General features: G+C 42.3%; 1 protein-coding gene across 1 annotated transcript; it reads left to right on the plus strand.

Moving 5' to 3' along the window:
* The first annotated feature begins 603 nt into the window (after positions 1-603).
* On the plus strand, positions 604-27733 carry pla2r1 (phospholipase A2 receptor 1). Its single transcript, XM_034680306.1, has 30 exons — positions 604-981; positions 3517-3897; positions 3977-4150; positions 4641-4805; positions 5050-5163; positions 5908-6057; positions 6369-6563; positions 6652-6815; positions 8030-8140; positions 9944-10056; positions 10151-10320; positions 11074-11282; positions 11365-11510; positions 11859-11943; positions 12046-12181; positions 12259-12294; positions 13476-13636; positions 13839-13903; positions 15050-15141; positions 15938-16074; positions 18097-18214; positions 18338-18477; positions 18562-18703; positions 19045-19280; positions 21169-21343; positions 21470-21604; positions 23056-23178; positions 23265-23441; positions 25525-25560; positions 26743-27733. Exons 1-30 carry the CDS (start codon positions 840-842, stop codon positions 26958-26960), a joined length of 4446 nt encoding a protein of 1481 aa, XP_034536197.1. The 5' UTR covers positions 604-839; the 3' UTR covers positions 26961-27733.
* The last annotated feature ends 118 nt before the right edge of the window (positions 27734-27851 follow it).

The raw sequence follows: 27851 nt of genomic DNA on the forward strand, positions 1-27851 counted from the left end.
AGTAGCAGAGGTAGTTTTTACATTAAAAAAATAGTAGTTAAAGCTGCTGTGAGGAACTTTTGATATATATCAATTTTGGCGCCCCATTGTGCACAAACTGATACCTCTTATCTCTTCTTCTGTACATGCAAAAGTTTTCAACAAAAACCTCACCCTGCTTTTTTTAACAGCCAGATTTATCACTCAATGTGATTATTTGCCATGAACAGCTGAAAAAGGATGTTTCTAAAGTCAAATGTCAATCATGTGGTCTGACACCTACCCCCACTGAGTGGTATAAGGCATTAAAAATGACAACAGAGAAGGCATCAGTGTTGTTGTTTATGGTTTTGTTTGCTTTTGAAGGTCATACAGAGGCATCAGTGTTGGTTTCAGTCTGTTTCTCAGCTGGTGAAAAACTCCTCATAGTGCCTTTAAATAATAAAATAAATAGAAATATGGAATTCTGTTTTTCCACTAAGTGTTGTAAAAACTAACCCCTAGTGTCTGTCAGTGAGTCAGACTCTCCTACAGCATGGTAACATCTCTCTCTGTGAGTTTATTCCTGAGTTGAAGCCATTTTGTCCAGCCTGTCTGCAGCCTGCCTGTCTGCAGCTTGGTGCAGCTCTGCAGCGTCGTGGCTCAGTGGAAACAGGCCTCAGCGGCAGGAATGCGTCTCTGAGGCCGGAGAGCAGCAGCTGCTCCTCCGTCAGAGTGACGTCGCTGCTCCCCCGCTGTAGACCAGCTCGGACTAACTTTCCTATGAGGGGAACAAAGTGCGGACCCTGAAGGACTCTCTGAGACCTGGACCCTCGGAATGTTTGGACTCTTACTCCTCGACCCTTCACCCCGCAGTCGAAATGTTCTCCCCGTGTCTCCGTGTCTGCGCCTCCGTGTCTCCAGTGCTGCTGCTGCTTTCTGTGGTCCTGTCGAGGAGCTGCGTGTGTGGGACCGAGGGGAGCGACCAGGTCCTGGATCAGACTCAGCTCGTGGAGTTTAACAGTAAGTCCCTGTGTGTTTCTCTTTGTGTTAGACCTGCAGAATAAACATTTTGATCCTGCTCTGACTCTGAACATGGAGCAGGATTATTCACACACAGCAGGAAACAGGGTCTGCTCTGTGCAGCTTCTTGTCTGTGCTCAGAGGATGTGTTGTCTGCAGACTGACGGGGACTGAAGTTCATTAAGACCCCGGTTTCACGGGACCCACTTAAGGTGTGTTTCAAGTCCCCTAGTGGCTCACTGCTGCAGCTCAGACAGTAGTTTTACTACCTGTTGATCCAGGAGCTGAAGGAAATCCTGATACTAGTGATGGGAATCCAGGCTCTATTTAGAGATCTGGTTCTTTTGGCTCGGCTCTTTCGACTCCCAAGTGGCTCCTCAGATTTTGTCTCGTTCAAATTAATGTATTACCTAAAATAATGTAAAATTATAAGTAAAACGAGTTACTAATGTAAAAATCATACATTATATCAAATGTTTATTATTTATAAGCCTTTATTTATATACTCAGCTCAAAACACACCTATTTAGAAATGCTTTTAACCTATAATTGAGTGATTTTTTTTTAATTGTTTGTTTGTTTTTGTTTGTTTCTGTTTTTGTTTTTTGTTTTTTTGCCTTGCTTTCCTTTGCTTATCTATTGTTTAATTTATTTTTTTGTCCAGTGTCTTAGATAAACCTTTAAAGTGCTTTTATAAATAAAATGTATTATTGTTATTATTATTATTATTATTATTATTATTATTATTATTATTTTTATACTCAACATGGAGCAGAGTGCTACAAAAATGAATTATAAAGTACAAAAACAAGACCCATCTCAATTAGACAAAAAGGTCCAATCTCTGATTGTATTTATTGATTTATAAACTTTTAAACACCTTCATTAACAGCAGATTCTTCCAATTGCACTGATGGATAAACAGTTCTAATCAGTTGCAGTTCTAGATCAATTTTACTGGGGGGGCCAGGCTGGGGCCAAGGGTGTTGTCAGAGGGACACATTCAACCCTGACAAAAGAGACTGAGAAGGGTGAGGACTGGCTGAAAACAAACTGGAAAAACATCAGTGCATCCCTTTATACTAAACATAAACATATATACTACTGTGTACTATATCAAAATGCAGACTGACAGCAGCTGTTTGGCTGTTTACACTCAATATGAGTCCCTTAGCGCTCTAAGGGACTGGAACCAAGTGCCACACGCATGTGTTTACCTGTAACATCGGCGCGATACAGAAGGTTTTTTTATTGTATAATTTGTTTGGTGTGGAGGGGGGGGCCACAGGGGGGGCCAGGTTCAGTTTTACAGGGGCTCTGGCCCCTGTTGGCCCCTCCCCAGAACCGCCACTGGTTCTAATGTCCATGACCTGGATGACTGAGAACCTTCACAGGCACTTAAAATGTGCCTTTGCAGGTTTTTCGTGGACCCTGATTGATGACATTTTCACCTTGCACAGTCTACACGCTGCCTTTAAACTGTCCATGCTGTTGAAAAGCGTCCAAATATTTACTGCGTTTCCTGCAGTCACTCGTTTTCTCAGCTTTCCGGTCACGTGAGGCTTTAACAGGAAAAGATGAAAAAATAAAAATGAATCGGCTCCCATCGTTCACCTCAAAGAGCCGGCTCTTAGAACCGGATCGTTCGCGATCGACACATCACTGCCTGACACCTCTGTGCAGAGATGTGCTGTTGATCATGAACACCTCATGCAGCTCAGATCATTGAAAATATGTCTTCATGCTCCAGCTCCTGAGAGCACATGAGGATGTTTACTCTGATTGCATGTTTTATTGTGAGAGGTTGAATCAATGAGTCGTTAGTTCATCAATCTGCAACAAGTTTGATAATCAATTAATCATATCAGCTGTGCAGTCAGACAGAAGTTATCTGCATATGTGTGCTGTCTCTATCAGTTACCTTCTGACTGTTGGAAATTAATATCATTATTATTGTTCCATTATTACTTTTTGAGGCTTTCTCACATTAACATGAAACTCAAATTATCCAAGTCTGATGTGTCAACTCCTAGTTTCATCGTCCTTGCCTGCAGCTGATGTTTGAATGTTGTTCTTCTGGGTTATTCCAGTCCAAGCAGAGAGGAAGGATGTCCTCACACTCAGCCCTGATTATATACGGCTACATCAGAGACTCTGTAAATACAGATCAGGGTTACACACAGACCTTCAAGTTCATCTCAGTCTAAACGTGCAAAAACAATCTGTCCTGCAGCTCATGGTAAACACTCACAGTGTGAACGTCTCTGACACTCTGCAGTGAGGTGAAGGAGGAACAGATGTAAAGATGAACAGAGTTTACGTCCTCTGTTTAGTTTGAGGATCCCGTTACAGAGCGAGGAGACCCCCCTCAGGACTTTCTCTGCTCTGCTCTAGGAGAACAAAACATCTTCCTCTTTCCACGTTTTCACTTCAACTTCTCACTTCCTCTTTTGTGCCTCTCCATCTTCCTCTCTTTCCCTCCTCTCCTTCTCCTCTCCTTCCTCTTTTCTTGTTTTTGTCTTCCCCTCCATGCAGAAAAGGGTCTGTTCATCCTGGAGAGCGAGCCTCTGAAGCGCTGCGTCACAGCGGACCGCTCCAACCTGGTCCTGGAGGACTGCGAGCGGCCCACGCGGAGCATGCTGTGGAAGTGGGTCTCTCGACATCGCCTCTTCAACCTGGGCACCAGCATGTGTCTGGGCCTCAACGTGTCGGACACCACGCAGCCCCTCAGCATGTTTGAGTGCGACCTCAGCCTCCCTGTGCTGTGGTGGCGCTGCAACAAGAACATGCTGTACGGGCCGTCGCAGTGGAAGCTGGCGGTGGCCGGACGCTTAGTGGTGGTGAAGAAAAACTCGTATCACCTGTGGAAGAGGCACAACACGCCTAAAGAGGGGCCCTGCTCACACCCGTATGAAGGTGAGCTGTCCTACATGTGGTCTGTTAGGATGACTCTGATCCACTCCTGGTCTCAAACACTGTGTGTGTTTATCTACAGAGATCCACACTCTGCTGGGGAACGCTCAGGGCATGCCGTGTGCCCTGCCCTTCAAATACAACAACAAGTGGTACTATGAGTGCACCACCGAGGGCCGAGAAGACAACCTCCCCTGGTGTGCTACGACCACCCGCTACGATGAGGCGGAGAGATGGGGCTTCTGTCCTGTTAAAGGTAAAGAGGACACACAGGTACACCAGAGGAGGATCACAACCTGAGAGGGTGTGTTAGCTGACCTACAAGAGTCAGAATAAAACCTGTACCTGCATGAAGCCCTGATGTCCATCCTTCCCACAATCCTTTGCTCCTCTTGGAGCTGAATAAAGTTTCTGAAACAAACTGCAGAAAAAAGGAGGATAAAGATTTTATCGTTTAAAGCATTCACTTTAAAGCTTTTAGAGTACCTGCTCTGGTTTCTGGAGGTCTCAGTGGAGACCACATACTGGGATCACAGCGCCCCAGTTAGATTTCTCTTCCCCTACTCCCTGTAGAGTCTCTGATTGGCTAATCCAAAACGGTTCAACATGCCAAAAAACTACAACCTTCTATCTAATCTAAACAGCTTTATGATAAACTCCCTCCAGTACTCGAAGTGTCCCAGCTGTCTCATCTCCTCCTCTTCATCACCTTCCTCCTGGTGTCTAAGTTCATGCGTTTGTTACAGATGTGAGCTGTGAGCAGTTCTGGGAGTCGAACCAGGAGCTGCAGGCGTGTTACCAGTTCAACCTGTACACCATCCTGACCTGGAGTCAGGCTCTGTCCACCTGCCAGGCTCAGGGAGGAAACCTGCTCAGCATCACCAGCCTGGCCGAGCAAAGGTACATCGGAGGTAGGCATCAGGTAGAGACTCTCACAGGGACTAGAGAGGAGCTGGATTCAGACGCAGAGCTGAAGACCTAAAACTACACCAGTATTGCATTCTGCTTCTGTTTAAAGAGACTACAGGATGAAGTGTTCAGACTCTCTGCTTTGTTAGTGCTCTGATTATTTTTCTACTCTCACAGTGAGACTTAAAGTCCACAGTGATCTATTTTCACTGATTGTTTTTATCGTATAACTTTCTCTCGTTGTAGATCGTCTGGCAGGAGTTGGAGCGAGGGTCTGGATCGGGCTGAACCATCTGAAAGACGGGCGGGGGTGGCAGTGGTCTGATGGAGCACCTTTATCTTTGGTTAATTTCACCACAGGTACCGAGGGCACGACCTCTTTATGAGATTTAAACATTCTCCTTTAAATTTAATGCAATATTTTCTTTGTCCCCATAGAAAAGATTTTTGTTGCCGCATGTTGAACAAACTTAAACAATTTATTTACAACAATTTTTAGATTTTAATTTATTTTCCAAGTCAACTTTATATAAATGCACCTATGTTGAGCTTAGAGCTTTACAAGGTAAAAAGTAAAGGAAGACAACAATAAACAACATTACATATTTATATGAAACAGTCAAATCTGTGGAGATATTAATATTCTCATCTCTTCAAAATCATTTAAAACATTCAGTCGTATCATCACAACTTTAAACCCTGATGCAGATTTAAGGTGTCTCTAATAAAGGGTTCAAATATTAAATGTCAAATATTAATGACAGAGAAGAGACAGCAAATCAAAGCTATGCAAGGCATATGTTTGGTTTTAACCTCAGAAATGTAGAACCTCAAATCATAACAAAATTAGGAGTACATTCTCTGCAGGCATGATTTTTTAAAACTGAGAATTAAGTTAAAAAAAACAAGTTTAAGTTTTCGAAAGAGGAAATCTTAACCTGGGAAAATAAGTTAAAATATGCAATAATTTCACATAATTCCATCCTCCAGATAACATACTGCATAAAACACAAAGTCAGTTATAAAAAATCACAAGTATTAAAATGTTAATCATGTGACTGACGGTCTCCCCTTGCTGTGTTCCCCTCTCTGTGTTCCCCTCAGCTCTCCCTGCCAGCCCCCTGCAGGACAACAAACAGTGTGGAGTTTATAACTCGGCGTTTGAGGGTCAGTGGCAGAGTCTGTCCTGTGAGTCTGCTATGCCTTACATCTGCAAGAAGACGCCCAACAACACGCGCAGAGTGGAGCCGATTGGTGAGTGAATGTTCTCACATGTTAAACTCACAGTCAGACGCTGCTCTGCGTGTCCTCAGGTGTCCTCAGGTTTTCCTCAGGTGTCTCAGAGAGCAGAAGTTATGAGTCAGTTATGAGCCTAGAAGAATCTTTCAGCCGGTGTAGCCTCGACAGCTGCAGAGCACCTGGGGAGTGAACTTCTGACCTTCCTCTCTGCTGCTCTGTCTGCTGCGAGACCAAAACAATGTCTGCTGTGAGTCTGTGTTTATGAACGTGTTCATCTGCTGTGTCTTATTCTCTCTGCTTGTTTCTGCTTCCTCCTCCTCTCACAGAGAGCTGGCAGTACATCCAGACAGAGTGTGCTGATGGCTGGTGGCCTCATAACGGTTTCTGCTACCGACTGCTGACCGAGACAGAAGCAGGAAGCTGGGAAGAGTCTGCAAGAGCCTGTGCATCTCTGGAGGCCAATCTGACCAGTGTCCACTCCCTGTCTGAGGTGGAACTGCTGATCAACCTCCTGTCCAACTGTAAGGAGCTTCAGGCGATAGAGACGTGATGTTTGTTTGCTTCAGATTGTTTTATGTATCTGAACAGCCCGGTGTGTTTGTCTCACAGATTCTGGGGACAGCACGGAGGTGTGGATCGGTCTTTGGAAACAGTCGGCGTCACCGACAGTTGAGTGGTCTGACGGCTCCGCAGTGACTCTCACTCAGTGGCATCAGTATCACCCTCCACACAACCTGACAGACACAACGCTGTGTGCTAAAGCAGATAAGAAGGTGAGTCGCTGAGTCAATGCTCCTTTAATCTGAACTCTCTCTGAGCTTTCTGGGCCTGCAGCTCTTATTTATTCTTTACTCCTGTGTGTGTGAGTTTTATTCACTGGCTGGTCATCAGTTGGTCAATTTTCTGGAGTCAAATTAAAAAAGCTTGATGACATGTTTTGAAGTTAATGTGATGAAGATCTCAGCTTTAACACAGCCTAAAATAGTGAGCTTGTGATTGGGGAACATGTCTCTGAAGATGTGTGTGTGCAGGTGTTTGACTGTCAAAACCATCAACAGTTTTATTTACAAAAAGAAAAAGAACACGTCTCTCATTTTAATATCTCCAACCATCAAACAAATTTAAGTCTCTGATTCATATTTTCTCTCTTTTAACTACATACTGTATTAATCTGATTATAAGAAGACCTGATTTTAAATTCCGTCTTTAAAGATCAAGTTTTGGAAAACTGTTTTCTATATATTTTTGGGGGCATTTTGCATTTATTGGAAAACTGAAGAGGGACGTGAAATGTGGGGAGAAGAGAGAGAAGGGGGAAGACATGCAGTGAAAGGTCGAGGCCTGGAGTCAATCTGCAACCTCTGCAGTGAGGACTGTAGCCTCTGTATGTGAGGCGCACACACGCTTTGAGCACTAGATCAACGGTGTCCCAGAAAAATTAATCCGGAAACTAATCTGGTTCATCAAAAAGGAGGGAAACACACAAAGACAGGAAGTAACTCTAAACTGGAAACCCAGGGGGCAAGACCTTCAAAATAAAACAGGAAACACAACAGACTGGACTAAAACAGAAGACCTGAATCACTAAACACACGAGGAAGACGAGAGGAAGGAGAGGAGGATAAAAACACAACGATCGATCCACTCATCACACTAACCATCATCTTCATCAGCATCATAGCTCCGCCTCTTTTGTTGAATAACCCCGCCTTCTTCTGAGCCGATCACTGTGTCTCTCCATCTTTCATCCCGCTTTCTCTGTAGTAGTTATTGACCTCTGACCTCAGTCATTAGGAGAATTCTCACTTTCAGAAACCTAATTCAAAGACTTCACCTGAAGTTGCAGACGTCCCTCTTTATCAGGTTTACTGAAAAGAAATACAAACTCTTATATTTGAGTCAGTGTGGTGATAAATGAATCATGTCTGCTTTAATCCATTCATCGTGAATTTACACTCATGAGATCTGAATATGAATTTCTTCACAGGAGGGGAACTGGCTTCTGGCGTCATGTGAGGAGCGACTGCCTGCCGTGTGTCGGAGAGAGAGTCCCAGTCCTGTTCTGGACCCGGGGACCTGGGATGAAGGATGTCCTGAGGTGAGCACACAGTCAGGCTGGCTTGTACTCTGCGGTTGAAGCGTCTTTAAGGGGGACAGAGAAGTCCTGTCTTCTTCTGGAGCTTCACTGAATGTGGCGTGAAGTCAAACAGAACACAGCTGTCTATTTAAGGTTCAGGCTCTCGGATGATCTGCAGGAGAGTCTGAATGAAGCTTATAAAGATCATTTCCTCTGCTCTGAGTCTCTGCAGGAGGAAGGTTTATTTAGATTTAAGAGGATGTGGAAGTGATTTATTCCCTAACCTGGTTTCCCTTTAAGGGATGAATAAATCTGGACCTGATTCGTAACCCTCGGTGTCAGATTATGTTCAGTCCGATGTTACAATAGCTCCTTACAGAGCGGGACGTGCACCAGGCGGGGACACACGCCGGCTGCGGCTCCGAGCAGGCTGCCGGTTCAGAAGCACAATGAGCTGATTCACTCCTCTGCTGACGTATTGTCTGGTGTTCGTGTTGCTCCTTGACTCTGTTTACAAGAATATCAGACCCCTGAGTCATCAGGCTATTCCATGCCCAGGATCATGAGGCCGGAAAATGTCCCTGAAGGCAAACTGTCAGTGGACAAGGCTCAACCAGTCTCTAATAAACCCTGATGCAGCAGACAAGAGCCGGTTTCCACCTCAGTCTGTGTGTCTGCATTCGGGCTCAGGTGAGGCAGGTAACAGAGGAACATCTTTACCTCACGGTCTCTTTGTGGAGAGTTTTGGGTTTAGTCTTCTCTAACCTCAGGACCAGAGTGTAGGCAGGGTGGGGGGTCGACAGGAAACACAGGGAGGAGCTGGAGGTATATTGACACCACATGTCAAAACAGACCCACAACTTTAACTCACACACAGACCTGAATACACACAGACCTGAATACACACAGACCTGAATACACACAGAGAGACTTCACTTTACACCACAAGGGTTAATAATAATAATACATTTTATTTATAGGTGCCTTTCTGGACACTCAAGGTCTTTAAAGGATTTAATGTGGCTTCATTTAGCTGGTCTGCAGAAAATTAGCCTACCTATATGAGCATGTGTCTGTGTTTCCTGTGCTGTTATGAGTTAACCTACTGCTACTGATGCTTTTAATAATTACCGGTTCACTAACCCTAAACTTAGGAGTCATCTGGCAACAAAGAAAGGCAGAAAACTCATTACATTCTCTATTTTCAAGGCTTTATTTCAGAGTTTAGCTACTATTTTTGTCAATATTTTTTACTATAATGGGTAAAATGTACTATTTTAAAATAACTTAAAAAACATAAATCTGGAAGACATCTCACGACCCACCATTGTGTCTTGCGACCTCCCAGGGGTCCCAACCCACACTTTGGGAACCCCTGATTTAGATCATTCGGCTCAGATCAGCAGAGAGAGTTCTCTTTAACAGCATCATCCCTTTTATTAAAGTATGACTCCCAGAATAACTGTTTCACATGTTTGGAGTAAAAACATTCATGTTATAGCATCCAGTCCTCAGAACAGTGTCAGCGCCCTTCCCTGCATCTGATTGGTTGCACGGCACACACTTTGACTCAGTGCTCAGTCAGTGTGTGGTGTGCAGAAAGGTCTCAAATCACTGAAGGGATCACCTGAATTTTTTTTCACTCAAACCAGCATCAGGTTAATATTTGATTTTATTAATAAGCAAATCCTTCAAAGAATGATCATCAGCCAATTCATGATTTAAAAGCTAATTGGAAAATTTAACTTCTATGATAGAAAACACAAGAAAACGATGAACTGGTGACAGCTGATGGACTTGTTTATGTTGTTATTCATGTTGCAGGGCTGGAAGCGACACGCTCACTCCTGCTACATGGTGACGACCCACAAGCAGACCTTCTACGATGCACTGGATTCATATTACTGCGACGCTCCTCTCCTCACTGTGGAGAACAGGTGCTTTAACACTCGCTGCATCCACCTGTTTAGAGAAGCTTTTATGATCCCGTCTCTGTCCTCACCTCGGCTCTCTCCTCTGCTGAGCCCACAGGTTCGAGCAGGCGTTCGTCAACAGTCTGCTGAGCGCCAGAGGAGCTGACAGCAGCAGGTCTTACTGGATCCGCCTGACGGATCACGGGAAGGATGGAGAGTACGGATGGACTCCTCACAAAGGCTCCTCGACTCCTCTCACCTTCACCAACTGGAACAAACACCAACCAGGTAAGGAGATGTTGGAATCAGTTAGAAATCAGTTTACTGTGATTGTGTTTGACTCATCAGACTCATCAGACGCATCTTCTATGTTCCTGTCTCTCTCTCTTCTATCTTCTCTTCTCCTTCTCTTCTTCTTCTCTTCTCTTTCTCTTCTCCTTCTCTTCTCCTAATCTGCTCCTCTATCTTCTCTTTCTCTTTCTCTTCTCCTTCTCTTCTCTATCTTCTCCTTCTCCTCTCCTCTATCTTCTCCTTTTCTTCTCCTTCTCTTCTCTATCTTCTCTTTCTCTTCTCCTCTATCTTCTCCTTCTCTCCTCTCTATCTTCTCCTTCTCTCTCTCCTTCTCTTCTCCTTCTCTTCTCCTCTATCTTCTCCCTCACTTCTCCTTCTCCTCTCCTCTATCTTCTCCTTTTCTTCTCCTTCTCTTCTCTATCTTCTCTTTCTCTCTCTCCTTCTCTTCTCCTTCTCTTCTCCTCTATCTTCTCCCTCACTTCTCCTTCTCTTCTCCTCTATCTTCTCCTTCTCTTCTCCTCTATCTTCTCCTTCTCTCTCTCCTTCCCTTCTCCTTCTCTTCTCCCTCTCTTCTCCTTTTCTTTTTTCCTTCTCTTCTCCTTCTCTTCTCCTTCTCTTTTCCCTCTCTTCTCCTTCTCTTCTCCCTCTCTTCTCCTTCTCTTCTCCTTCGCTTCTCCCTCTCTTCTCCTTCTCTCTCCCCTTCTTTCTCCCTCTCTACTCCCTCTCTTCTCCTCCTCCTCCTCTCCTCAGTCAGCGGTGAAGGCTGTGTCGTGATGTCAGGCGGTCCAGCTCTGGGTCAGTGGGAGGTGAAGGACTGTAACTCCCATAAAGCTCTGTCCGTGTGTAAGCAGAACATCAGCAGCTTCCACGGAGTCACACTAATTGAGCATCACACCGACGCCTTCGCCCCCTGTCCTCCGGGGTGGGAGTCACACTCCGGGCTGTTCCACTGTTTTAAGGTGGGCTTGTCCTGATCTGATCTGATCCAGTATCAGGGTGTGACCTGAACCTCTCAGCTGACTGACAGCCTGTCTCTTCTAGGTGTTCCACGATGAGAAGGTCCTGATGAAGCGCTCCTGGGTGGAGGCGGACTTCTTCTGTCGGGCCCTCGGGGCTCAGCTGGCCAGCTTCCGCTTCTATGAGGAGCAGGTGTTTGTTAAGGAGCTCCTCAGCACCATGTTTGAAGGGTTGGTACCGTCCTCTGGGAGCTGATGAATATGTGCATTAAGGTGTTGTGTTTGAGGTTTATGTGCACAGAGACGCGTGGGCAGGATTAGTCATCGGCTCGTGACGTTTAAATGTGAACCATGCTCAGGTGAACCGTGCTCAGGTGAACCGTGCTCGGGTGAACCTGGCCCAGGTGAACCGTGCTCGGGTGAACCGTGCTCGGGTGAACCTGGCTCAGGTGAACCGTGCTCAGGTGAACCGTGCTCAGGTGAACCATTCTCAGGTGAACCATGCTCAGGTGAACCGTGCTCAGGTGAACCATGCTCAGATGAACCGTGCTTCAGTGCGTTTCTTGTTCTCTCTTTCAGCACAGAGGTCCGCTGGTTCTGGGTCGGTTTAAACAAGAGAGACCCTGAAGACCCCGGAGCCTGGGAGTGGTCTGATGGATCTCCTGTGAGTACTCTGACGTGTTCACTTAGCTTGCTGCAGCTCACGGTGATATATTAGGAGGACGTTAGCATCATTACGTCGTCTGATTGGTCGGTTCCTGTGCAGGTGGTGACGTCGTTCATCGAGGATAAGAACGAAGAGGACGACCGGAGAGACTGCGCCATGTACAGCGACCTGACCAACGCTCTCATGCCGCAGCCCTGCGACAACAAACACGAGTGGATCTGCAAGCTGGCCAGAGGTGAACACACACACACACTAACACACACACCTGGACTGATGGGTGGACTGCTAACCAATCTCTTCTCTACGTTGCAGATGAAGAGCTGATAAAACCTTACTGGTACACTGAGCGTGAGTCCCATTTTCATCTCTTTCTTTGTCTCTGTGTTTAAAAGCAGACTGAAGGCTCTTGAGGAAGATGCTTCAGTTTGTAGATTTGTAGATGACATTTGTTCTGAATCCCATGATGTGTTGTAATGTTTTAGAGTTATGTGTTGTTTGTCTGTAACTGTTCTGGAATGTGCTGCTGCTGATCTTGGCCAGGACACACTTTAAAAAGAGATTTTTAAAAACACATTCAGTTATCGGTCAGTCATCATTTCAGTCTGCTGTGCCCACAGACTGGAACAATTTACAGAAAACTTTAAAACTGGTCCACTACATCTCAAAATCAGCCTTCAGGAACTCTCTCATGGACTCCCTTAAACACACCTGCACTTGCTTTTAATCCTTTTAATCCTGGACTCCTGCTGACGCTGTTTGTTGTTTGCTCTGTTTTGTCCTGTCATCTTTAACTTTTCTTTTATGTTTTTATCCTTGTGTTTGTTTCATTACTGTTATCCCTGACCCATCAAAAGGCTGTGCCTTTTGCCAGGTCGTCACTGGAAATAAGAATTTGTTCTTAATGACTTACCTGGTTAAATAAAGGTTAAATTAAAAAATTTAAAAAAATCTCAATGTAGTTTTCTCCTGGTTAAATAAAAATAATAATAAAAAAAATAAATTATAATAATACTAAAATTGTTATTATTATTATTATTATTATTATTATTATTATTATTATTATTATTATTATTATTATTATTATTATTATCATTATTATTATTAATAATAATAATAATAATAATAATAATAAATTATTTAAAGCTTTTCTACTAAATTAAAATCTAAATAAAAATAAAAATATTATTAATTTATATATAAATGTTTATTTTATTTATTAATTTATGTCTTTATTTTTCTTTCCTTTTTTCATTATCTAGATGGTAAGTAATGTAGAAACTGTGTCAAGCTTTGAAAAATTAAAAATTAAAATTAAAACATTTTTTTAAAATAAAAATAACCCAAGAACAAACAAACAAAAACATCAAATTAACATTATTTACAGCAAGAAAAATGTGTTGGGATTATTTTTATTAATTACTTTAAAATGTATATATTTATATATCTATGATTTTTTGAATCCAGAGATTTCTTAAAATATAAAACCTGTAAAATGTCTGGTGTTGAACTGGTCCTCCTCCCCCCTGCAGAGAGCGAGCCCTGGGTGTTTTACCGTGGAGCTGAGTACCTGCTGGCCAAGCAGCCGTTCAGCTGGGAGGCCGTCTCTCTGGCCTGTCAGATGATGGGAGCGTACCTGCTGTCGGTTCACTCCAGAGAGGAGCTGCACTTCATTAAGGAGCGCCTGAAACGGGTCAGTCACTGACACTACTCCAGCTCAGTCTCATGTTAGTGAGGAGGAGGAGAGTCTTAATGAGGCGATGAAAGAGGAGAAGCATGAGTTAAAGAGAGGATGATGGTAGCTCATGTCAGAGAGACTCAGAGAGGCTCAGCAGGGAGGACCAGATTTATAAACCGGGTGCAGTAAACTCCTCTTCATCTCCGTGTCTCCTCAGCTCTCACACGGCCCGACTGATTGGTGGATTGGTCTGTCCATCCCGCATTCCGGAGAGGAGGTCAGGTGTGTGTTTGTGGTTTTTAAAAAATGTCTCTTTGCTGAAATGATTCAGGGAAACATTCGACGAAAATACTTTTCACATCAGTTTAATAGGAGAGGTGTGTAAGAGAGAAAACAAACTCCAGGACAGAAACATGCTGTTAGATAGATTTATGAAACTTGAAACGTGTGCAGGAGTTTATGTTTCTTACACTTTCTTTAATGCTGTCAGTTAAAACATGTCAGTGAAGAAACAACTGAGGAGACATTTCACAATATTTGAATTTCAAATGACGGATGCTTCTTGCACATTAAAGATTTATGTTCAGATTTGACATGATATTAAACTCCAGCACACAGTTTGTAGGTGCAGTAGTTTGATCAGGTAAGGAGACACCTATCAGCCCCTCTCATCAGGTCAGGACCAACACAGACCTGATGGGACATGGACTCCACCAGACTTCTGAAGGTGTGCTTTTATCTCACACCACGACGTCCGCAGTAGGTCCTGTTAGTCCTGTAAGTTGTGCAGTGGAGCCTGCATGGATCGACCGACTGACATTCAATCGGATTGAGATCTGGGAATTTGAAGACCAAGTCAGAACTTTGTGACCTGTTCTTCCAGTCCACCTTCTCTCATTGTTCTGCAGTCCAGCTCTGACATGCTCATTATTTTCAGCTCTTTGATCTCCAGTCGCTCTTCTGTTTGGTTTGAACCCCTTGGTCCAGCCTTTGCTCTCCAAGTGCATCAAAACTCCTTCTCTGCCCATGTCCCTGTCGCTGTTTCTCTGATAGCTACTGACCGCTGCAGGCTGGGTTCATTCCACAAGAGCTGCAGGTTTGGAGATGCTCTGACCTCAGTCCTCCAGCTGAGGGGTTCCCAAACTTTTCAGCCCACGACCCTCAAAATAGTGTGGCTGCAGACCGGCAACCCTCACTGTCCCTTGAGGTGGTTAGACATTCCTCACTGCTGTGGGAATTCATCGAAAGGACAATCCCAAAACAGACAAAACCAAATAAGTTCAGGCAGTCCAGCTCACTGTATGAGTTTGTCTGAGTGTTATTAAAGTTGAACTCGGGAAGCTGACGATTAGTTTGAATGTAAAATCTGAAGCTGATCATTTCACATGAACTCAGACTGATTTAAGTTTTGAATGTGTTTGTTTGCAGGTGGAGAGACCAGACAGACTTAGACTTTCAGAACTGGGCAGAAGGCGACCCGAGGAAGAACGGGATGTGTGTCACCATGTCTTCTTCAACAGGTAAACAGGTGCTCCTGCAGACACACACACACTGATGCTGAATGCATGCTCCCATAGGAACACACACACACACACTGATGCTGAATGCATGCTCCTGCAGAAACACACACACACTGATGCTGAATGCATGCTCCTGCAGACACACACACTAATGCTGAATGCATGCTCCTATAGGAACACACACACTGATGCTGAATGCATGCTCCTATAGGAACACACACTGATGCTGAATGCATGCTCCTATAGGAACACACACTGATGCTGAATACATGCTCCTGCAGAAACACACACTGTGATGCTGAATGCATGCTCCTATAGGATCACACACACTGATGCTGAATGCATGCTCCTATAGGAACACACACACTGATGCTGAATGCATGCTCCTATAGGAACACACACACTGATGCTGAATGCATGCTCCTATAGGATCACACACACTGATGCTGAATGCATGCTCCTATAGGATCACACACACTGATGCTGAATGCATGCTCCTATAGGATCACACACACTGATGCTGAATGCATGCTCCTATAGGAACACACACAATCTGATGCTGAATGCATGCTCCTATAGGATCACACACACTGATTCTGAATGCATGCTACTATAGGAACACACACACACTGATGCTGAATGCATGCTCCTGCAGACACACACACTGATGCTGAATGCATGCTCCTGCAGACACACACACTGATGCTGAATGCATGCTCCTGCAGAAACACACACACTGATGCTGAATGTCTGCACACGCTGGAATGATTTGAGGTTGTCTTGGTGTGTGTTTCAGGAAAGTGGACTACGAGTAAATGCAGCGACCTGCACGGCTATGTGTGCAAGAGAAGGACCGTCTCTGTGGTGGAGACGCCCAGAGAGCCGCACTACATCGGAGGCTGTCCGGAGAAGTGGCTCTACTTCGGACACAAGGTTCATACACACACCTGGACATAAACACACACTCTTTAATTTAGCTATGCAGCAACAAGCATGAAGGAGTTTTATTGATTATTGTCAGAGAGGTTGAATTAGTCACATCTTCTCTTAAGATGTTGAAATCAGCAGAAAGTGTCTGACTCCCTCAGATCTCTCACTCAGATCAGCTCTAACTAACAGACTTCTTTCCCAGCGGCCTCTCGGGTCGAAGCAGGATGTTTGTGTTTCCATTCAACGTTCTTTATGTTGACAAAATCAGACTGAACCCCCGCTGACGATGCTCACGCTGAGTCAACCACAACAAACAGAAAAGCAGCTGATCCTGTTTCAAAGGAGCCTCGCATGATGAGACACGTCGACCTTCAAGGATTATCAGTCTTATCTTTTATATGTTGAACAAAGAAACAGGAGAGATTTCTTCACTTTGAGGAAATTCAAAAGTAAATGTACTCTTCTTACTGACACTGAGACGTGAAGGAGAAGCTTCACTATGTCTCAACTAAACCACTGACATGAGCCCAAAGAAGAGAGACTCTCAGATCCAGAGCTCTTAGTCTGTTTATTCAAAAAACAAGAGGTCGGTACACAGGTGAGCAATAAGTACAGGTACAGGTATCCAAAACTGTAATCCAAAAAAGACTGAATCAAAATACGGGAAACTATGACTAGAGATTCCTGGAACGCTGACATAAAGACGAGACAAAGTGTCACAGGAAGAGGTAACTCAGGGGTTAAATACAGTGAAGATAACAACACACAGGTGAGACACATTAAGGCAATCACAAACACGGGACACAGCAGACAGGAAGTAAAGGGATCTGCAAAAAGAAACAGAACTTAGCTTCAAAATAAAACAGGAAACAGAAGACATGAAACACGAGGAAGGTCAAAATAAACTAACCCACAGACGTGACGCTTTGTCTCATCTCTCCAAACGTTCCCTGTGTGAGTTTATTCTGTCAGAGCGCTGTGACAGTAAAAAGGACATAAAGAAGTCGTCTCTGTCGGTGTGGAGCAGAATGAAAACAATCAGAGGAGGAGAGAGGGGAGGAAAGGAGGAGAGAGAGGATAGGAGGAGAGGACGAGATGGAACTGATGTCTGTGAATCTCATCAGTGCAAACTCAAAGAAAGGAGATATTAAAGCTTTAAAGTTTAGATCTGAGTATTTAGTTTTTTTTATATTTTAGGGATGTTAAAAGTTAGAAAAGTTATTACTGAGTGAAATATTATCTTTTAAAAAGAGTCTGTAGAGTTCTCGTTGATGCATTAAATGCTGCTTCAGTTGTGTAGCGTTTATTTGACTTTGTCAATGTACAGAAAACTAAACTCAAAATCAAACCGTCCTCGGGGCACAGAGAGAGATGATCCTACACAGGATCCAAAGATTTTAATGTCCAGTATAAAATTTAGTTTTATGGTTTTATTAAACAAAAAAGCTTCTTACAAACAATCAGTAGTGATTTCATGCTCTCACTTATCCCAGTACAAACATTCAACTCCCCCGGTGTCCACCCCTCCTGTCTTACCAGTTCGTCTATAAACACGTCACCTGATGCAAACTACTAACCTTTCACAGTGAGTACTGGAGTATATCAATAACACATAAGGCATCAAACCTATCCTTTATTTACCTTACATTAAATAAGAATAAATTAATGAATTAAAGTAAAATAATGAAGTATATGAAACAATGGAAATAACTCCAACAAGTCTAAAATGAAGTCATGATCTTCTTCTCCTCTAACCTGAGTCCCAGCGCTCACCGTGGAATAATGATGAACATATAGATAATAATAACTTTATTTCTAGAGCGCTTTTCAAAACAAATTACAAGGACTTTACAAACAATTTTAAAACACAGTAGGCAGTAATTAAGAACATATCATAATCCAGCAGTAGTAGTAAAACAAGGATCCGAGCAATAAACCATAAAATCAATAAAAAGCAAGTCAAGACGACAATGTGTTAGCTTACTCATGCTCTGTGTGGGTGTGTGTGTGTGTCTGTGTGTTCAGTGTCTCCTGCTTCACCTCGTGGATGACCCAAAGGAGGGAAAGAGTTGGAAAGACGCTCAGTCCATCTGCTCTTCGTTCGAAGGCTCGCTGGTCGCCATCGAGGACGAGATAGAACAAGGTAGAGGAGAGACGGACTTCAGTTCAGAGACTCAGTCAGGGTCATGTTGTTCTTCTGAGCTCCTCTTCAGATCTGTTAGATAAAGCTTTAAATCCTCCTCCCCTCATGCTGGTCTCTCTGCAGCCTACATCACCATGCTGCTGCAGGGCAGCTCCGTGGGCGTGTGGATCGGTCTGGGGGACTACGACACCATGAAATGGACCAATGGGAGACCAGTGAGCTACACCAACTGGTCTCCGATTGAGCCGAAGAGCTACATCAATGTAAGCCCCTGTTAGTGAACGTGCTCATGTGAAGGAGTGTGTGTGTGTGTGTGTGTGTTTATGTCTCTGTGTGTGTGACTTCAGGAGGACGAGTGGGTCAGCGGCTTCGTTGGTGAGAGACTTTGTACCGTTCTGTCCAACAACCACAACTTCCACCTGACGGGGAAGTGGTACGATGAGCGGTGCAGCGAGAGATCGTATGGATTCGTGTGTCAGAAACCTCAGGGTGAGATTTCTTTATTCGTCTTTCACTTGTTGTGTTTCTCAGCACGTCTGAAAACAAACCATCCTGAGTCCTGATGGCTGACCTCGGGTCTCTGATGGATTTAACTCTGGAAAGCTTTAACCTTTAAATCATGTTGATCTGTGAAGCTGTTTGAGGCTCATTTAGCTCTCCATGAAATCCTCACATCACTGATTTTATTTGAATGAGGGTTTAAAAATCAGTATGACCCAAAGAGTCACCCATCACCACTTTAAGGAGAACTGATTAACACCTCAAAGTGATCATCCTGACCAACTCTTCAGAGATTCAATCTTCTCCTCTGCTTCTCTCTCCTGCTGCAGATACCTCCAAACGCCCCGCCCACCCCTCCCAACTCCCTGTCCATGATAACATAGAGTACAGGAGCCGCAGCTACAAGGTTGTGTCTGGGAACATGAGCTGGTACGACGCCATGCACAAGTGCATTGAGAACGACTCTGACCTCGTGAGCATCACAGACGCTTACCACCAGGCCTTCCTCACCGTCCTCGTCAACAGACTGACGGTCCCCCACTGGATCGGACTGTACAGTCAGGACGTATGTATCCTCATGTGTACTCTGTCTGCACTGTGTGTGTGTGTGTGTGTGTGTGTGTGTGTGTGTGTGTGTGTGTGTGTGTGTATGTGTGTGTGTTGGCTTTTTTTTCATTTCTTATTTAAAGAATTAATTTGAAACTTTGGGAAATAAGCTTTCATTTTTACTAGAGCTTAGATGAGAACATTGAAACCACTGAACCATCCTCACGCTCAAAATGAAGCTACAGCCAGAAGCTTAGTCTGTTGCTAAAAGGGAAAAAGAACTAGCCTGGATCTGATTAGAGGTTTAAAAATCTGTACCCTCTGAAGCTTTATGGTGATGAACAGAACTATTATTTATTTATTTATCTACTTATTGATCTATCTATCTATTTATTTATGTATTTATTTATGTTTTTATTTATTTATATATCTATTTATCTATTTATCTATTTATTTATTTATCTTTTTATTTGTTTATTTATTTGTCTATTTATTTGTTAGGGACTGACACAGTATGCACACACAAGCTGAGATCAGCCGCCCCATGCTAGCATCATAATGTTTGTAGTGGATGCTAATTTGCAACACTCGGCCCTAGAAGAGCTTTGAGAGAGTAAAATATTAAAACTCTTAGTTAAAATTAAAAAAAAGAAAGGTATGTAAAATACAGCCAGATACAATAAAACACATCTGGCAGAAAACCAGACATGAGTGCAGGTTTGTTTCTGAATTAACCAGGATTTAGTGACTCTCTTAAACGTGAAGTTTGTAATGAGTTTAGTTTTAATTCTTACAAAAGCAGAGAGTAAAGGCTGCTCATTGTAGGATTGGTTCTTGGATGTGGGTAGCTTTTTAAGTCTCAAAGTCATGGTGATAAAATGACCCAAGGAAGGTTTAAGAAGTATGAAGCCTCTTAGGTCTCTTAGGTGATCGTCTTATCTTGTGCACACAAGTTTTAAAATGATCACTTCTGCAGGATTCATAGAAAAGTGAGCGAGAGGTAGACTGACTTTAGTTCCTGAGCTTCACTGAACAGACCCAGGCCTGTATGAGATCAACACCTTCACACTGTCATTGTATCAGTCCGGTCATGTTGATAGATCAGCTCTTAAATTATGGAGAAACATCAAGTTTATCCCACAGCTGACCCATAATGCACCACCTGACAAAGCCTCTATATTTATTTACTGTTTCTGGTGATCTTATGTTTTAATGCAGAGAGCTGCAGGAAAAGTAAAACACGGGGAATAAGTCGGAGTGATATCAGGAGTGAAGGACGGAGAGTTTGAGTTTAGTTGGGTCTGTTTCACTCTGATCTCCTGACAGGACAGTTATAGTCCTCTCACGTGTTTCTTCCTCCAGGGCTTTTACACATGTAGAGGTAGTTTACCCACAGACAGTCAGAGCCTCAGCATGTGGATCAGAGGGTTTGCTGAGTCCACATTTGAAGTCTTAGTCATGGAGGAGTGAAGACTGGAAATGATCTCAGCCTCTCTGCCCGGTCATGTCAGATATCTGCTGATGAGTCACAAACAATGAGCTCATCATTCACTCATTAATAAAACATACACCCTCATTTAATAAAGAAATAAATCATGTGTGTGTAAGTTCAGAGACGATGTTTTGAATCATTCTGCTGGGTTGCTGGGTGTGTGTCGTTTCTGGTGAATCATTAGTTCAAGAGAAATTAATCTCTGGAAATTTAACATGGAGGATTTATTTCTCTGTTAAGAAGTTAAAGTTTTTTTTAAGAAGTTAGAACGATCAATTTAAGCTGGCTGCAGATTTAATTTTGCCGGGCCGTGCATTATTTTAAAAATCAAACATGTAAACACAGACTTGTTATATCTCTCAGAGCTCCTCCTGTACCATCTTCACCATGACTCTGGTGTTTGTTCTCCTCACAGGGAGGCATTAACTATCAGTGGACGGATGGCAGCGACACCGTGTACACACACTGGGACGCGGCCGATGACGACTTTGTGACCGGGGAGTGTGTATACATGGACGTGACTGGAGGATGGAGGAGAGCTGACTGTGATGCTCCGCTGCCGGGAGCTGTGTGTCACATCCCTCCACCAAGTCAGTGCTGCTTCAGGGAAACTCAGAAATCAGAGCTCTCAACGTGTGATCTATTAAAGCTGCTTCAGATGTTCATAATGTTTGATAAACGTATATTATTCCCCTCTCCTCCTCTCTCTCTCTCAGGCAGTAAACCGTTTGTGTCGTACGAGCTTGTGTGTCCGTCCATGTGGGTGAAATTCGGACACGGCTGTTACACATTTGAGCCGGTGATACAGAAACTGACGTTTGAAGAGGCGAGAGAGCACTGCAGACAAAGAGGTGAGGAGTGATAGATTATTGATCTAAAGAGACTAAACACTGAAAACATGCTGTTAGAATAACACAACATCAGAGTGTGGAGTTAGACTGGTGCTAGTTATCAGCTGGTAATAACTAGCATGTGTGAGTGTGGCTGACAGAACACATCAACTCTCCTCCTCAAAGCCATAACATCACAGTACACAATAAACAAAACAATAAACACATCTATAAACAGAGAAAATACAAGAAATTTACAGATTTGACTCTTAAACAGTCACTAATGTTAAATTTGATATATTGGTTATTGATAACTTGAACTTTAAAGAATTGTCTGCTTCTTCACTTCTGTCTCCTGAGTAGATTAAACGCTCCCCCTACAGGCCGAACAGAAGAACTGCTTTCAGACTTTATTTGTAAAGCACTTTTAACACAATGATACTGAAACACAAAGAGCTGTACATCAAAATGATAATAAAAGTAATAAAATAGAATAAAAAGAAAGAAAAAAAGAGTCTATATGCAAGGTTAAGAAGATGATATCTGAAATAATAATATGAATAATATTAATGATCATAATAATAATTATAATAATAACAACAATGATAATAATAATAATAATAATAATAATGATAATAGTAATAATAATAGTAATAATAACAATAATAATAATAATGATAAAAACGATAAAAAATTATATAAAATAAATAATAATAATGACAGGAAATTAAACTCACCAAAATAAAATAAATTAATAAGATAATAAAACACTCAAATATTAAACTAAGATGCTTCACTAAAAGTAAGTACAGCAGAGGAAAACAGAATAAAATAAATAAAATGTTAAGAGGTAATTGTAAAAAATCACAAGATGATAAGATCAAATTAATGAAATTATCCATAATAAATAAAAAAAAAACTATAAATGTGTATATATAATTTAAAGTAAGACAGTACTGGACTTTAAAATTAACTAAAGTTTAAATTAGATAATAAATAAATAAATAAATTAAGAAGGAATAAGACTTTTAGAAAAGCGAGTTCCTCCTTTTAAAGATGAACTGAAATATCATCCCCCTGTTCCTCTGCTGCTTTCATTTCACACTCTGTTCCCATTGTTCATATATTAACTCTTCATCTGGTGAGCTTCACATTAAAAGTCTCTGAGCAGGTAAACAGTTAGCCTGCAGCAGCTCTACAGCTAATGAAGAACACACAACGTGCTTCTATAATCTCTGCAACTGAAAGTAAACGTTTGGTGTTAGCTGCTCCATCACTTCACGTCCACGGATGTTCCTCTGTGTTTGAAGCCTCCTGTCAGTGTTTGGTCCCCCTCACTTTTCTCGCCCACACGACACCCTGTACATGTGGGCGTGCTGCTCTTTAATCTAATGCTCAGAAGTAAAGTGAATAAATATACAACCCTGTCTTTTAACTGTATCTGAGTGTGTTATGTTGCTTTCCCTCTCCAGTCAACACCTCAGACGTCCTGACCGTGGAGAGCGAGACAGAGAGCCGGTTCATTCTGGAGCAGCTGTGGACCTCAGGATACCTCCACCAGTCTGTGTGGTTAGGGATGTACCTCAACATCGACAGTAAGGATCCGTCTCTCTCTAAGTCCCCATCATCATGACTCCCTGTAGTCCCGTTTCTTAAAGACGTCCTCTGCCTCTGCCTCCAGCTGACTCTCTGTCCTGGGTGGACGGTTCCCCAATGGACTACACCAACTGGCCCACCAAACCTCCAGACTCCAAGATGCTGACTGCAGACGCCTGCTTCACGACCCGGGTGGTCGATGGTTTGTGGCACCTGGCCCTGTGCCATGAGCGGCTGGGCTTTGTCTGCAAAACCGTGTCCGGTAAGATGAATGTGGGACCTCCTGAATGAATACACCTCATTTTAACTCTTCCTGACCTGCTGCAGCTGTAGGCCCTGAAATAAACACCTGATATCTAGGTGACAAGACCGCAGGATAAAAACAACAAGTGGAGCAAAGAAGCAACTCTACATCCTGTGCAGATAAAATATGCAGAGTTTAAAGAAGCTGAACTCAACTCAAACTTTATTTTAGAGCACGTTTAAAACAACCAGAGTTGACCAAAGTGCTGTACAGACGCACAAATGACAAAAATAACCCATAAATAATTTAAAATGCAATTAAAATTATGCCAGATTTCCACTCAACCTTGATTAAAAGCCAGGGAGAAGAGGTGAGTCTTTAGAGAGGATTTGAAAACCTCAATTGATCCCGCAGAGCGGATATGTTGGGGCTAATTGCTCCAGAGCTGAGGGGCAGCCAAGGCGCAGTCACCTTTGGTTTTAAGCCTCGTTTTGGGCAACAACTGGCCAGGCGATCTCAGTGTCCTGGCAGGGACATGATACTGCAGAAGCTCAGTCAAGTACTGGGGGAGCTAGGCCATTAAGAGCTTTAAAAACAAACAATAACATATTAAAATCTATTCTAAAAGCAACCGGGGGCCAGTGCAGCAAAGCTAGGACTGAGGATATGTGGTCCCGCTTGCATTTGCTAGTGAGGAGATGGGCAGCTGCGTTTTGTACCAGCTCATGCGGTGCAAGAGGGAGTGGTCCAGGCCAAAATATAGTGAGTTGCAGTAATCCAATCATGTGTTAATAAAAGCATGGATTACAGTCTCAAGATCTCTCTGTGGCAGGGACCCCTTTACTTTTGATCAAATCCTCAAATGATAAAAACTGCTTTTAACGACTGATCTAACCTGGTGATCAAATTTCAGTCTGTCATCAAATATTACATCAAGATTCTTAACTGATGACCAGATCTTTGGTGTAAGGGGGCACAGAAAATCTGCTGGAAAATCTGCTGGACCACATCCAAACATTATGACTTCTGTCTTTTTTTTCTTTTAAATGCAAAAAGTTTGCGGCCATCCAGGACTTAACGTCATTCAGGCAGTCGAGCAATGTTCTAACAGAATCATTGGATTTTAAAGGCAAGTAGATCTGAACAATGACCCCAAAATTGACCCCAATGGCAGCATATAAAGCAAGAAAAGAATCTGCCCAATGATTAGGAAAGAGCCCTGAAAGAACTGAATACATGATCTTCCCTAAACGCCTGCTGAGGCTAAAAATAATCCTCACCAGACTCTTTGCTTCCCGTCAAAGTCTAGACGCTATTTTGGCTTCTTTCAGCTCGCTATTTTAGATTAATGGAGCACAGATAGAGTTCACTGATTTCATCCAGAGCGGCTCTAATAATCTAACTATGAAGTCTTTGGTTCCCTGCCATAGAGAGCAGACTTAGTGTAGAATTATCTGGTGAATAAGATGGAACATTTATCAGCCTCAGATATTTTGTTGACGTATTGCTTTTAAACGTGCCGATCAGTCAGTCTGTGTTTTTTACATTTTCATTCTGATGATAAAAAAAATCACAATTTGGATCATGTGACGTTCTCGAAATCTGTTCTTAAAGATATTTTGGCAACATCTCTACATTTGCAGAAGTAAAGTAAGTTAGTATTTAAAGATATAAGTGCTGCCATCTGCAGAACACTCTGTTCATGACTGTTGTGAGGTTGAAATACTTTTAGTCAAAGTCTCTGCAGCAGAATGTGTCACACAGATCCAAGATGGATGAAACAGCTGATGTACACACTGATCCTTATCACTCATCCTATATCAGATTATGTTTCATCGACACATAAACCATGGAGTCTGAAGAGTAAACGATGCGTCATGTTAAACTTCAGTGTGTTAAACTTCAGTGTGTTCAACTTCAGTGTGTTCAACTTCAGTGTGTTAATCTTCAGTGTGTTCAACTTCAGTGTGTTAAACTTCAGTGTGTTAAACTTCAGTGTGTTCAACTTCAGTGTGTTAAACTTCAGTGTGTTAAACTTCAGTGTGTTTAACTTCAGTGTGTTCAACTTCAGTGTGTTAAACTTCAGTGTGTTGTCTTGCAGAGGAGATCCCGGAGGTGGAAGTGGAGCCGCTGAACAGTAAGTGTGTGTTTGAATGATTTACACCTCAGTCAGTTTAATACACACTAGAGAAAATGCCCCTTCAAAAACAAGAAAAAAAAACTTATTTCAAGGTACTTTTACCTTGAAATAAGCAAAAAAATCTGCCAATAGAACAAGTGAAATTTTGCTTGGTAAAATTTCTTGAAATAAGACATAATATTTAGAAAACTGATCTTAAAATAAGCAGGGAAAACTTATTTTAAGCAATATTTTAAAGCTTAGTGTCTCAGAATAAACCAGGAATGCTAACAATTAGTATTTCTTCACTCAAAAAATATATTTTTGCACTAATAAATTTCATGTCAACTTCTTCATTTGAGATATATTCACCTTAATTTGAGTTGTATTATAGCGGCACTTCTCTAGGTTTAAGACCATCTTGTACTTGAAATAAGATTGCAAAGTTTAATTTGAACATTTTGAGATATAATGACTTCTCATAGTGAGCTGGATATACTAATATTCAGTCATGTTGTTTTTTAGGATAAGCCAGCTATACCCTAAAGGAGGTGTTTCATCGTGTGCATGTAGTTTGAGGATGTATATTTTTATCTGATTTAGAAGAAACAGTGCCTGAAAACTGAAACCCACCCTTAAAAAAAAAACCTTTTCTTTCTTTCTTTCTTTCTTTCTTTCTTTCTTTCTTTCTTTCTTTCTTTCTTTCTTTCTTTCTTTCTTTCTTTCTTTCTTTCTTTCTTTTATCAATGGAGCTGTTTTCTGATAGATTCTCCAATAAAATGCATTTACTTAAATCAAGTAAAGGGTTTGTCTTAAATCAAGATTATCTGTCTTCTACAAATAAGATCTCAGCTTGAAAAATGTATGAAATGTAAAATAAACCTTGTTTCTTCTAAATTACAACTCAAACAAGATCATTTCAAGATTGTTTGACTTAACAAGATATTTAAGACTCATTGTCTTAAAACAAGTCCCTCTATCTTGCTCAAATGTTACTTGTTAAGTACATTTATCTTAAATGAAGTGGGAGAAGACATTTTGACTAAAAATGAGAGAATTTCACTTGGTAAGAATTTGAGTTTTAAGCAGCTCTGATCATTGATAAGCTCAGTGAGTTATCAGTATATAATCAGACATCAATCATGAATAATGTGATGCATGTTGATAATATTTATAAAACCGTGTTGTGTGTCTTTGCAGCTCTTCATCATGGTATCGTCCCGGCCGCCGTGCTGGTGGCCGTGCTGATCTTTGCCCTGCTGGCAGGAGCGATGTGGTTCATGTACAAGAGGAGCGCGTCACGTTTTCGAGGGCTTCCTACTCTGGGTAACGCTTACTACAGACAAACCAGCTCGCAGGCCACGGAGTCGGACGGGAACGTGCTGATCACAGACCTGGAGGCGAGCTCAGGAGAATAACGCTCAGTGTCTGAGCGTCTTTGTACAGGTTTCTCTCCGTTTGAACGTCAGGTACGAGCGCCACGCGACACTGAAGAAGCTGTGATGCTGACTCCTCAGGACCGCGGAGAGACGATGAAGGCGAACAGTTTCTGTCTCTAACAGGAGAAGGAGTTTGAAGGATTTTCTCTCTGCAGTTAATATTCATTTCACAACTTCAACACGACAGATGTTTGTACAGATGTTTTTGTGCGACACTGAAGAGTTCACGTTTCAGTTTCTAGACTTATAAAGAGCACAAAACAAGAGAGAGTTCAAGAAGGAGAGATGCTTTAACTTTGTAACGAGAGGTACATGAAGCTGGATGTTTGTTGTTATCTTGTGGTACGGTGATGTAGTCATAATAATAATTGGTCAGTCGTTCTTTAGGACATTATTCGGGTTGACTCAGTTTGTAAAAGTGAAAGAAAATCTTCGTTCCTCAGAGACAACGAACAGATTTAAAGAGCAGGAGTTACGGATCTATCTCCTGAGGCATTTTGTACATTCAGATTCCAGAGGCTGTGCAAGCTCTCTGCGGCCGCCTCATCAGTATTACTTTTATATTGTTATTTTATTTTTTTAAGCATACATGCTGTAAATTGATACCAGAGGGTTTTTTTTTCCTGTATGTTTATAACTAACAGAACATGTGAAAGGCTGTAACTGAGGATTATTTTGTCTGCTGATGCATATTGTTAGATGTTTTTTGCACAATTGTCCTTGTTTTAATAAATCAGAGTTAAGCCTTAAAATGAATTTTTCATTATTGAGTCTGAATGAGAGAAGTTCTCCATCGGCTGAGTTCCTCCATCCTGTGAAACTTAATTTCCTCATTTAAAACACACACTGCAAAATAACTCAGAACAAAGA

The sequence above is a fragment of the Notolabrus celidotus genome, chromosome 3 (assembly GCF_009762535.1).
Source record: "Notolabrus celidotus isolate fNotCel1 chromosome 3, fNotCel1.pri, whole genome shotgun sequence".
Taxonomy (NCBI): domain Eukaryota; kingdom Metazoa; phylum Chordata; class Actinopteri; order Labriformes; family Labridae; genus Notolabrus; species Notolabrus celidotus.

Coding starts and splice junctions, on each gene's coding strand:
- pla2r1 (XM_034680306.1), top strand. CDS start 840: ATGTTCTCCCCGTGTCTCCGTGTCTGCGCCTCCGTGTCTCCAGTGCTG. Junction 10,321..11,073: donor CTGGAACAAACACCAACCAG/GTAAGGAGATGT, acceptor TCCTCTCCTCAG/TCAGCGGTGAAGGCTGTGTC. Junction 21,344..21,469: donor GTGTCACATCCCTCCACCAA/GTCAGTGCTGCT, acceptor TCTCTCTCTCAG/GCAGTAAACCGTTTGTGTCG.